Genomic DNA, 13,423 nt, shown 5'->3' with positions numbered 1-13,423 from the left:
TTATTTTGTGCAGCACCTACTCTGTGTCAGGCATTTTAATAAGCACTGGGGACACAAGGGTGAGGAAAAAAGTCCATTTTTACCATCATCGTGTGTCCATTCCAGTGGGGGCATAGGGAGTAAACAAATAAAATAGTGAGTATATAATATAATCTAACGTAGCAAGTGCTGTGAAGAAAACTCAACCAGGTTAAGGGACCAACGTGGTGGAGATGGAGCGGTTGGAGGGTGAACACTTAGGGAAGAGGTGATAACTGAGCAAAAACCTGAAGGAGCCTAAGTTAACCATATTAGGCAAATTTATTGGGCAATATTAATTTTTCTCTAGTGATTTAGTTTCATCTCTTCCTCAGAATAGATAAGCTAGCACTAAAAGTTTATAATTATACTTTGATATACAAAAGATAGACATGTGGGTAGGTAGACAGAGGACAGACACTGTGCAGTTATGAAGAAAATATAAAGGTAGTAGTTGACATCTAGGGTATATGACTCTAATGTGCAAATGAAGATTAAATTACATAATCAAGTGAAAATCAATTATAAAGTATTAAACAAATTATATTTACATTGTTGTTACTCTCAGTATAAAAATTAGTGCTATTTTTCTTTTAGTTAATGAAACATCCCTATTATTTATTCTAAACAGCAAGTGGAATGGTTGTGTATTTCTAGGTGATTTTCCTCAAATTATTATTTTTTTCTTTCAGGAATGGTTCACTGTCATTGAGCATTATCACCGAACCAGTGCCACCATTTCTGAACTGGTTATAGGAAATGAATACTACTTCCGGGTCTTTGCTGAAAACATGTGCGGCCTCAGTGAGGATGCAACGATGACTAAAGAGAGCGCCGTGATTGCCAAGGATGGTGAGTTGACAGTGGACTGGACATTTGGAAACCTTGGTTTTCAATGACTAGACCGAGAAGACTAAGAGAAGAAATGTAATGAAAGGGGAAAAGAAAATGATAAACTCACATTTTTAAATTATGGTAAAAATATCCAAGTGAAATTTTAATTTTACGAGTAAAAGTTTTAAGAAAAATTATATTATTTATTGCATTTTTAAATGTAAGCTTTAATTCATTCCAACTTATGGGCAATAGGTCTATAAATGCCCAGAATAGGAAAAAGTACACATTTACTTCTTGAACTTGGGTTACTTTTATTCTTGGACACCTTCCATGGAGCTACAGATGAGACCCACTCTGCAAAGGAAAGAGAAGCTGAATTCTATCCTTATTGTTTCATTTCCTCATTAACCACTGTCCTGCAAGCTCTTCCTCATTATTTTCACATTAGAGCACATTGCTGATCAAAATACTCAGACACCGAATTCTTCTCAAAATTTGTTCAGTTTCAGATGACCACTCTGGCTTTCTGCCCTATGTGTGATTGGCTGTACATTTGTACCCTTCAGAATGAATGCCATGTGGCCTTCGTTCATGTTTTCACGAGTTTCAGGGAAGTTTTAATCATGAGTAAAGTATGCCAAGAAAAGTGTATATTTTTAATGCTTGTATTTGTATATTTTTGTATATTTTTAATGCTCGTATTTAAGGTAAGATCTACAAGAATCCAGTGTATGAAGACTTTGATTTCACAGAGGCGCCCATGTTCACCCAGCCTTTGGTTAACACCTACGCTGTAGCTGGTTACAATGCCACCCTGAACTGCAGTGTGAGAGGAAATCCTAAGGTACCGTGTATTTGTATTTGTTTTTGTTTTTGTTTTTATCATATTAAGTTTAAGAATTAACCCCAAACTCCCTCTTTTACATTTGCCATGTTGTAATTGTAAGTAATAATATAAACTGAACTTCTGACTGCTATTTGTGTCTTTTTCTGGGCTAGAAAGGGAGTTCGGGGTGGTGGTGTTGGATAATTAAGTACACTATTTAAATGTAGTAACAAAAATGCTTATATTTCTTTACTAAGAGATACTTTCTAAGGTCAAATCAAACCATTCATTTTTACAAGAACTAAGAGGTAAGGAGATGGAAATAATATTGTTTCACCTGAAAAATTAGGTGGTAATGTTGATTCATCAAGTTTTCTGAAATAGGTTAAAGCAAATAATGATGACGTTATAATGCAAGGCAGAATTTAAACTGTGCTGTAATAAGGGTACAGAGTACTGGGAAGGGATTGAAGAGATTTAGAAAAGTTTTAAGGTTTCATGTTGTTGGCATTTGAAAAGAACAACAGATTAATGAATGTTGCCCATAGAGATATCTATTCCTGGGTGGCACTGAGGGGAAGTGCCCTAGAATTTGGAAAAAATGCAAACAGTGGTATTTTCCCCGCATATACCGTGAACGGAAATAGGGAAGAAAAGACAGAAGCCAAAATGAGCATGGGAGGAAGATGCTGATTCATGTTTAGTTAGAAGTGATGCTGGTATATCCAGGTGGGGATGGCTAGTGGGTGGAGGAGAGGTTCACTGGAGCTTAGGAGAAAGTCCAGTGCTGTGACTTTCAGTTTAGGAGTCCCCAGGCACGAGGGTGCTACATTCCACCCCTCTGAGCCGAAGCTCTAGGAATAATGTCATTGAGGAAAGAAGGTAGTGAGCAAAAAGTCAAGGACTAAGGTATGACTCAGTGAATGCTCTCATTTGAAAGGTGGAAGGAGGAAGATGACAGTGTGAAAGAGACAGGGTCTAAGCAAAGCCAAATCATATAAGAGGTGTAAGAGAGAATGTGGACGGTGTGTATTTACATAAGGAAGGAGAAGACAATATGAGAAAAGAGTGGAGGGTCAATGATGTCAAATGTAGTTCAGAGGTTAAGCAGAATGGAGTCACCTTCCTGGGCAATAGGGTCACTACTGATCTTGAATTTCCTGGTTGGAGTAGATCCATTACCACCTAACGATAACATACACAGATGTCAAAGGAGAGATTAAATGGTGAGGAGATATAAGCAGCCCATAATGAGTTAGAAAAGAATATCAGGAAAAGGAAGTGGAGAACATCAGATGGTTATGACATCTTATGGGGATTCTCTGAAAAAATGCCCAGTAATACGCACTCACTAGGATGAGTTAAGCTCATGGACCTGTGAATCAAATGTGAATGTAACTGAACCCGTTTGGGAAGATTACCCAGACCTGTCCTCTGAAGAACCTGGCTTGCTTCTTCAGAACTGCTCATTTGCTTTCTTCCCAAGTATTGAGTACAATTTAATTTGAAAGAAACAGTCCTTAAGTAAATGTGAGTTCTTCTTAGATGTACTTTCTTTCTAAGCCATGCTTTAAAATTCTGTCACTGGCTTTGATGATCTATTATTAGGATAAGTATAGATATGTTTTGACCTAATTTACTTCAACCTTAACTTCAGCCCAAAATAACCTGGATGAAAAACAAAGTTACTATTGTGGATGACCCAAGATACAGGATGTTCAGCAACCAAGGGGTCTGTACTCTGGAGATTCGAAAGCCCAGCCCCTATGATGGAGGCACTTACAGCTGCAAAGCAGTCAACGACCTCGGGACAGTGGAGATCGAATGTAAACTGGAGGTGAAAGGTATGACATCCAAGATCTCGTGCATAGACTAAAATGAAAGGAAATCATTTGATTATTGTCCTCACTGCAAAATGCAAATTGTTTACCCAAATGTTCTGGGGTGGAGGAGGAAGTGGGGAGAGAACTTGGGGCGGGGGAGAGAGGACATTTTTATATTTTGCATTCACCCTGATTTATTTGTTGAAGGCAACTTTATTATTTAAATAGACATTTTTATCTCTTGCAATTATTGTTAACTAAAGGAATATTAGTTTCAGTGGAATGCTGGTTTGTGCACAGCATGGGGAGAATGAATAAAGTTAAGGGGGTATTGCTTTGGTGCTATAGTCCATCTATAAATAGACGCCTAGTGCAAAAACTTATCTAAAGAAACTGCAATTAAGGAATTTACACTATTTTTAATGAATTTACTATTTTGTGAAACTTGCAATATATATGTGGGTAAGCTTGCTAATTTCGTGTTTAATATTACACATATAGACTATAGCACACACATATTATAACCAGTTGCTTTTAAAATCTCACTAGAGAATTTCTATTTATAGGTATGCTTGTCATTTATACTAGTTTTTAGAAGTGTTGCAACTAATGTAAACTAAGAAAACATATAAGGATTTATGTAGTAAAAAAAAGGTCTCAACATAACTTGTCTTCTTAATACATTTTAATATTAATTGCATATAATTTTTATACTGAAGTTTTTTCTTGACAATCAAAACCTACTTTGGGATACCATAAGAATTCCTACAGCTGTCAGAGTCACCATTATGAAATAATAGGTGACATGATCCTAACGTCTTTTCTCTTATCTTATTCTATTGTACTGCCATTCTCTGATAACTGAAGTCTTTATTTTTCCTACCTCTCTATAATGAGGAAATTATGATCTAAAAGTCAGAAAGATAAATTTGTAAATATCTGTTTTAGAAAAAAACATAGTAAGTGCTTAGGGTATTTATGTTAAAAAAAAAAAAGAGTTTTTTAGTCCTAAATTTAGAATAAAGTATAGTAAATTTCTTGAAAAAATTTTTTCCTTTTATAAGTTTTGAAAAATGGTATTCTTTCTCTTATGATTTCTGTTCCTCCTCAGGTAATACAGTATAGTAGATTCATAATTGAGTGATAAGAAAAAGGTTTTTAATTTTTTTCCTTTCAAATATAAAAGCATATAATAGTCTTAGAAAATTTCAAACCTTACTATCGAGATAATGCTTATAAATTTAATGTTATTATTTTAGCTGTTTATTAGCTTTAAATGCAGGTTAAGGTCCAGTTGCAAGCATATCTGGTTTCTAAACCCCTAGCCTTATTAGTTCCAGGGTATTGTTGGTACCTACATTTCAACACCCAAAAAACAAACAAAAAAACCCAGTACCACTTCTGCATGCTTTGAAACTAATTGGATGTTGCTAATGATATAAAATGATGAATTCATAGATGGTGCGATATTTGGGATCCTCCATAAAAGCAAATAACGTTTTGCATATAGATATATTTTTTTATAGTAACTGTATAGTAAATTGTATAGTAATTGCTTAATAATATAAATAATGTATTCTAGTACGTAAGTTCATAAAAAGGTATCAATTGTGATATATTAGTAAAAGCTTTTGGTCCTGAAAGTAAAGCCAAGATTGTTTATCATCAGATTGTTATCTGATAATAGGTGACTTGAATCAAGTTAAGCTGTGAAAAAAATAAAGGTAAGAATGTCAACCGAGAATAAATAAATACCGGTACAAATATTCTAATTCTGCAGTGATATATCAAGGAGTAAATACCCCTGGACAACCAGTCTTCCTGGAGGGGCAGCAACAGGTTTTTTAAAGTTCATATCCCACCATATTTCTTCTTTCCGTTCCATTCCTCTTACATGAAATAGCACTTTGCATGTAAAGCTTGACTTTCTCATTTGCTTTTAATTGTATTTCTTAGCAGCTCATGGCATAAGTGTTTATGCCATGAATAAGGAAGGCCAAATTATTCAAGGATATTAAGTAACGTAGGAACTAAGTTTCGTCAGAAAACTAAGTACCATACCACAGGTCCGCATAAATAAAGCCAGAAAACTTACATTTGAAAATGACCTCATTTTAGACATAAGATTATCGAAATTTGGGAATCAATGACATTTCTTTAATATTTTCATTTTCAAATGTAAAGAGATATGTTGTTCTTCCTTTAAGATAATTTCCAGTGTAGGCTCCTTAGAGCCATGCTGAAATTCAGAAAACTGAACATCTTTAAATTGCTAAGCTGTAGAAAAAGTGTTCTGGGCATTTTGATAGGAGAGGACATAAGTAAAAATAGATCCAATATTGGGAAATTTTTATATTTAATATTTTCAATGAAAAATTCACCAGTAGACTATCTATAATGCATCTATCTGCTGGACATTTTGATATTTTCATGGGACCAAGATTATTTCATATATTCATGAACTTAAATGGAAAGAAAATCCTATGCCCCCTTACTAAGTGTATTAAGTGATAAATGAGTCCTATTGTATACATATGATTCACCCCTATTTGGAAGAGTGAATTAAGAAGTTCTTTGGGGCTGGGTTAATGAATGGATGTAAACTCTAATGGCATACATCTATGCTTGAGTTTACAATATTTGCTCTCTGAATTCCCAGAGATAATGTCAGCTTTCAAAAAAGGAAAGAATTAGGGCTCTTTCTTTAAAGTTTTATAGATTATACTTTCTAGCCTAAGTTTGTTTAAGCCTTGTGTTTATTTAAATCAGTCATATATAATCAGTTAAGAATACTATATTATAGAATACATTAGTCTAATATTTATATCTACTTGATAATTTTGCCTTTTAGAATTTCAACATATATATATGTATACTAATGCTTTGTCTATTGCCTATGTTTTTCTTTTGTTGAAAAACAAAATATATATATGTTGTAGGGTTTTTTTTTTAAGCTTATGGTTTGGAAGCTCTTATGTAAATATTCCCTGTACAATCAAATAGGCTTTGCCACCTGTTCAGGCAAAGTGGTTGTGCATATTAATAAATGTTTTACATATTAATGATCCTTTTGAAGTGACTGGATCCCTGCCCTTCATTCCATGCGCTTCTATTTTTCCTACATCCTTCACATGACTAAGGATTAATGAAATCACCTCATCATAATCGTGACCATAATTTCATCCAACAAATACTCAACTTTGGTTTTAGCACTTTATTAATGCTTACAACTTCTCTCTCTCTTTCTCTCTCTTTTCCTTAGTCGTAGCACAGTAAGGATTTTTGAATGTATATTATCATCTAAGGTAAGCTTTCATATGGTTTTGGCATATGAAGCTTATGACTGTCATAAGCCATACAAAGCCTGTGGAGTATGGCATGATTTTCATTATGTAATGCAATGAAAATAGACTATTTAAAATCTCTAACTTTGTAGTTTTAATTTGTATTTCAGTATCTTGAAATTAACAGCTAGTACTTACCACAATCTCCTGTTGACATGAAGCTAGTTGTTGAATGCAGTAGAGCATGAATTAAAGCATTTAATGTAGATGAAAATGAGTGATATTCAAGCATCCTGAGCTCTTTGCATCAAGGAATGGACATGTACATAAATGGCATCATTTCTACCAATATGTGACTTGAATTTTTTTTTTAAAAAAGGAGAATGACTTTCCCAAATTTGCATTAAAGAAGTTTTAAGAATGTTCAAATGGCATGCTGTTTTTGTCTGGACGTGAATTTATTAGCAAGTAGTGAAACACTTCTCTAAACGACCATGAATTTTTATAGTTTCATGGGTTCTCTTGTGAAGGGTACTTTTACTTTTTAAATGTAGTTCAGAAACACGGAAGGTAAGTATGAGATATTTGTAGGTGTTTCTCTCACCTTCAGAAGGTATTGGACAGGTTTTACTATTTTTAACAAAATATTTCCAATTTTTGACAATGTATAAATAGCCCGAGTTAAAGGAGTAGTCCTTTTTTCTTCTCCAGTGTGCCTGAATCGGAACTCTTTGTGCTTAATTGAACATTAACGAACTGGAAACAGTTCTTCCCGCTGATTCATAACATGATATGCGTTTATTCTGCCATTCACTCAGAACACTTGAATCATCTGTGGAGGAATCCCCAGACCTCTTAACGAGCAATGAATACTTTCCATCCAGCTAGGAATTTAAACTAAGTTTGAATAATAGTAGAGAATAAAAGATTGCTATGAGTCTGCGGGGGAACTTGCTTTTCCTTCAATATGCCACGTGCTTTAAATTCTAAATGTACTAAACCCAGGAGAAGATTTCCAAGTAGAGACTGAATGAATCTTTGTAAATAATGGGACTCAATTAGTCACATTTCTAGGCAGCTAGTCGAGAAGTATTATTTCAGCGATTTTTCACATAGATGTTTTTGACTTTGCCCTTTCCTTTTTGTCCTCTCTAGGTGGCCTTTCCTTCTGCAGGCTCCTCTTGCAAGGCGTGCCTCCTAACATAATTGATTCATATTTGCGAGACTTGCAATCAAGCAATCCTGAGGAATATTGAGGGCTTGGGCACTGCCTCTCCGCACTTCACTGCTTTGAAATCTGGTTGCAATGAGAAAGTATTTTCTGTTTTTCCACCAGGCACTCAAGTGTGGTCATTTTCTTTCCTCCTAATGTTGAAGAAAAAAAAAAAAACGGTTTGCACGGATTGCTTAATTAAAAATTGCAAACAAAATCTCATTTGAAGTCAGCATTTTGGTCTTCATTGTCTATGCTTGGGCACTGTACTTTACAAAAATGCAAACTATAGAATAAGCAAACCAATTGTTTTAGTTTAAAATAGTAGGCTGTAAATGCTTTTTTTCTTTCCAGAGTAAAACGTATAGTACAACACACCACTTGAAAACACACCTTTCTCTTGATCTAATAGATTTTTCTAAGCACGGCAGAGTTGTTTATTTCACACAGCCCTGCTCAACACCAGTGGCTCTGTGCCCTTTTTCCCATTTGAATTCACTAAAAGACTTCTTAAAGTCTTTCAGACAAGTTTTCCCAACAGAAGAGAAAATGTATTCAATAAATGGCACAATAAATCTGAAGTGTTTATGATGAAATGACACCGTATTCGTTTATGTGTTTGGGATTGTGTGATGAGACAGAACAGAGGACAAAAACCTGGGAGTCAGAATGCTACCAAACTCAGGCCTGACCTCGACTGTGTGTCTGGCATGGCATCCTGGCCAAATCCACCAGCGCTCCTGCCAAAACAGCTGGTCATAGTGACAAAGAGCTGTTGCAGACTCCAGAGCAGTTACAGATTTAGAGTTTGCTCATGGCATCCATCCAAACTGATGGAAACCTTCTTCAAAAACGAAGAAGCTGAGAAACCTTTGTACAAGCCCATGATCTTTTCGGCAATGTCCTTCACTCTTCCTGATGTTATAGAGAAAGTTTCAGTGAGGGGAGTGGAGGAGAAGTGTGAGGAAGGGACCACACCATTAGTGTCTACTCCCTTGCCTCCCTCCTTTCTTTCTTTTTGGTCTTTTGTTGTAAGAGCTGAATACATTGTGACCTGTAGGTGGGCCCATAGCATTCTGGGACAACATTTTAAAATATCTGCTCTACTTCCTTTCCAGTTTAGAGCTGGGAAGTTGTGATGGTGGTCATGCTTCTGGATTGATCTGGGGCTCATAAAGGAAAGGAGAGGATGATCCACGTAGTTGCAGTACATTTGGGAACAGCATGGGAAAATTCGAGTTCTTGTCCAAATTATGGTGGTTGCCTCTTTTTCTATTCTGATTGGTTGGTTATCTTGCCTTACTGGTTGTTAAGAATATTGGCTATCATCCCATGTTCTCAATAACTCTGAAATAATAATGTGTGCAATCCCTATGTAAACATCCGTTTTAACCAGGAAATCTATTTACACATTATTGGCTAAGATTTTTTACATAAAAGAAGTCTGGCTCATCTATAAAGACATGAAGACCATATCTCTGTGTGAAAACCAAATAAACAACAGTGTGGTCCCCGCAGCCCGGCTGCTGGGTCAGAGTACCAGTGCAGCAGCTGGGCTGGTTGCCTAATTCCAACGCTCATTGACCAATTTTGCCAAGTCATGATCAAGGTTGTTAGGTCATTTATAAACATTGCCTTAAAGTGTCTATAAAGCACCCTTACAGAATATTGGTTCCCCAGTCATGGCTTATACTCTCTAACGATATTTTGTACTAGATAATGTTATTTTTATACATATAATCTCTCCTCATATTAAGGACACTACATACCGCAAAGTTTCAGCACAGAAGAAAAAGTCTATTTTGAAACTACAAAGAACAAAAAATGTCAGAAACGGCCATTGCTATTAGCTTGCCTACAACTTTGTTCTAAATTTGTTTAAATTTCCCTCTAATAAGGAAAAATTATATATCACAGAAATTTACCAAGAATTCTTTTTGGGAAGTAAGCATTCATTAAATTTTTTAAAGGATCACACTTATTTACTTACTTTAAAAGAAAGCTTAATGAATGTTTTCATCTAAATGAATACAGAAATAGAAAAAACCCAACTAATTCCAAGAAACATTGGAATAAGGTAATATGTCTTTAACCACTCATTTTTTTTTTAAGATTTTATTTTTTTCCTTTTTCTCCCCAAAGCCCCCCAGTACATAGTTGTATATTCTTCGTTGTGAGTCCTTCTAGTTGTGGCATGTGGGAAGCTGCCTCAGCGTGGTTTGATGAGCAGTGCCATGTCCGCGCCCAGGATTCGAACCAACGAAACACTGGGCCGCCTGCAGCGGAGCACGCAAACTTAACCACTAGGCCACGGGGCCAGCCCCCCACTCATTTTTAAATTGAATTCTGAAACAGTCTATTCAGCTCAGCAAATGAGATAATGAATGTCTGATGTGTGCATGGCACCGTGATGGATTCATAGGAACCCAGTGACGAATTAGCCACTTCATGCCTTCAAGGAATTTATAATGTATAAGACTAGAACACAAAGGGAAACACATAAACAGGGCAGAATGCAGGTGTAAGAGAGCACTATAAGGACTCAGAAGTTGGATAATGTGGTTTATGTATTTATTATTATCCATGTATGTATCATACTAGAATGGAGTACAGGACATGCCACATGACTTTATTCTTCTAAATCAAATTAAATATGTGTCTGAGTTCCCCACTAGCCAGGGAGATTGAGAAATTCTCTCTGTCCTTCTTGGGGGTCCTCAGGCCCCGGGACAAGTGGGATCTTTCCTAGTGCCTAGAAAATGGAAAGAAGGAAAGTCTCTCCATTTCAGTCTACACTGGTGACTGCAAAAATGTCTGTGGTCCAACCTAGTATAGTCCACTCAAAGGTGACTCTGAAACTTCCTGGACAAGTGTGGACCTGGGGTCTTTCAACTTCCAAGGCCATCGCCTAGCTATTTATCTGCTCCTTTCAAAGATGTTCCTTATGGGAACACTGGACAGTTCTACCACTTAGTACCAACCTTGGACCTGGGCAAGAAGGACCTCTGAACTTTCAAGAGCCTTACTCTGGCCCTCCTCCAGCTATATCTCCCTCCACGAGGCAAGAAGGCTTTAGAGCTAAGGGGATGTGCCTACTTGAAACCCTTATCACACCACTCCTTCTTAGAGACTGCACCCAAGCCCACTTTTAGGGACTTTGTGGGATTTTCCACTGGATTCAACCTCTCAAGGAAGAACCATGTGGCCAATATAAGCACCCTGAGGCCCAAGGGGTAGCCTAGAGGCACCTGTTTGCCAGGAGGTTGGGGCGTAGGGGGTGTGACTGGAGTTTGTGCTTGAGGCTGGGGCATCTACATGTGTGCAGCTGAGACCCCTTATGGTGTGGTTCAGGAAGGAGCTGGGATGCAAAGGGCAGGGAGACCCAAGACTGCAGTGAGCTGTGATGTTCTAGGAAGTTTCTCTGAAGAATCGGATAATTCTACATTCAAACCTGCCCTTCCAGGTCATTATGAGGGTATCCTCGTGAAGACTGAAGGATACAACTATTTTATTAACCATCTGTTAGCTTGATTGATAACTTCTAAATATTTGTGTATAGGAGTCACAGAAGTTAGGAGTCAGGGAGCCCCAACCACCTCTGTTCCCTTTGCTATATCCCCTCCTCCCCCTCCTCTACCCTCCAACGTCACTCTCACCTCTCCACCATCACTTCCTCCTTCCTACTCACCAAACTCCAGGCCTGCCCCTCCCTCTCCTTCCTCATTTAAGTTCCCCTGGATGGAATTCTAGAAATACAGGTTTGGCCTCTTTTTCCTAGGAGTAGGAGTAGAATAAGGAATAATAAGACCAGATAGTCTTCCCACCAATTCTCCCTATAATATTAATTGATTGTAAATTGAACTCTACCTTTTTTTTCATTTACTTCTTTTAGCTGGACCACTAATTACCATCTTTATGCCAAAGATTCAGGTGATTGTCACATGTAGGTATTTATAAAATCCTTTGTAATTAAACTTCGATAACTTAGAATGGACTAGAGAAACAAACTGCTAATGGGACCGTCAGTTCTGCTGATTCTAAGGGCTGTCATCACTCTCTGAAAGTCACCTGATGATCTCCCTCTCTGTCCCCAAATGCCCTGGCCTAGCTGAATATTTTTCTTCTATCTGGAGTAGCTTACCAGGGACAAAATACCAGAGAGGCAACAAGGCATTTCAACACTCCCAGAGGGTTACTCAGTTAAACATTCCCAGAGGGGTTGCCCCAGAGGACTTGGGGCACTGGCTGACTCGAGTCATTAAAAACCTCGCACTCAAGTGCATAATTAATTATAACTTCTTTTTCTCCCACGCAGTAGCTTTGGAAAGACTCTGTCTGTTCTTTGTAGATAAGCACTTAGCTATCCACAGGCAAGAGATTCCCTCTTTTCATTACTTTACTCTCACCTTCATCCTAGTCTCGAAGCCCAGGAAAACATCTTAAAGACATTATATATCAATTTAAAAACCTTGGCTTAAAATTTTTTAAGTTAATTAAGAGGAAAAAATAACTAGGGTTCCCAGCAAGGCTGTGGCAAGGGAAAGAACTTTCAGACTTTTAGACTTTGTGAGGCATCCCTCTTGGAATATTGGGACAAGGGATAATTGGAAAGGAGCCATGTTTCAAAATAAACCAAAGCTGATTTGAAGTCATGCGGTCATCTGGAAAATTCCAGGCACTAGAAAGCCAAATAATGTATCCACTGCAGGCTATGGGATGAAGTACCATTGGGTTGGTCATTCCAACCCCACTCCTGAGGGTCCACTGGGTGTCATTGTAAATTCAGTTCCCATTCCTGCACTGGGAGGTACCTCTGAGCTGGAGGCAGTGGGGGTAATAGCGGAGGTTATCAAGAAGGGGCAGAGCCCATCTGTGCAGTTATTTTTATGCACTTGAAAGCTTATGGCTAGGGCTCAATAAACATCACAGAGCAGTAGAAGTAGAAGTTTATTGGTGAGATAAGTTGTTCCCAAGGTCTTTGCATGATTATCAAGTCCTCATAGTGGCAAGCACAGGCTCTCACCCAAAGTCTGCCCTTAGTAACTCCACTGCCTGAAGATGTTAAGCAAAATTGATAGACAGACCGGGGCGACGTGGCAAGAAAGGGCTCAGTGAAGGCCAAGACCAAGGATCAACATCAAGCAGGAGGGAGAAAAGGAGGACAGACTAACACATTATTATTTGTACAGAGGGAAGAGCAGTCAAGAGCAGTGAGACAGAAATAAAGCCAGACAGGCCAGGAACTAAAGAAAGAGGAAACGGCAACCAGAAAATCAACAATAAAAAGAAAATAACGCCTACTTATGGTTTCAAAGGCATTATCTCAGTAACGGTTTCTTAACCCAGTCTGCTACTGCTGCATTCTTCTTTGCAGAAGAAAGGAAAACCACGTTTGGAAAACCAAGATGGGAGAGCGTAGCCA

The 13,423-nt window shown here is 37.5% G+C and overlaps 1 protein-coding gene across 1 annotated transcript in view; it reads left to right on the top strand.

Annotated features, from left to right (window-relative positions):
- The window catches only part of MYBPC1 (myosin binding protein C1), a gene marked incomplete at its 5' end in the record, with an annotated part of 69,893 nt that extends 61,293 nt beyond the window's left edge, over positions 1 to 8,600 (top strand). Inside the window, 4 exons of the mRNA XM_046646717.1 lie at positions 711 to 870; positions 1,563 to 1,699; positions 3,339 to 3,525; positions 7,944 to 8,600. Coding sequence (XP_046502673.1) covers positions 711 to 870; positions 1,563 to 1,699; positions 3,339 to 3,525; positions 7,944 to 8,044 — 585 coding nt within the window. The remainder of the gene's footprint in view (positions 1 to 710; positions 871 to 1,562; positions 1,700 to 3,338; positions 3,526 to 7,943) is intronic.
- Between the last annotated feature and the right edge of the window lie 4,823 nt (positions 8,601 to 13,423).

The sequence above is a fragment of the Equus quagga genome, chromosome 19, assembly GCF_021613505.1.
Source record: "Equus quagga isolate Etosha38 chromosome 19, UCLA_HA_Equagga_1.0, whole genome shotgun sequence".
NCBI classification, from domain to species: domain Eukaryota; kingdom Metazoa; phylum Chordata; class Mammalia; order Perissodactyla; family Equidae; genus Equus; species Equus quagga.
Note: the sequence above shows the minus strand (reverse complement) of the source record. Positions and strands in the feature narration are given on the sequence as shown.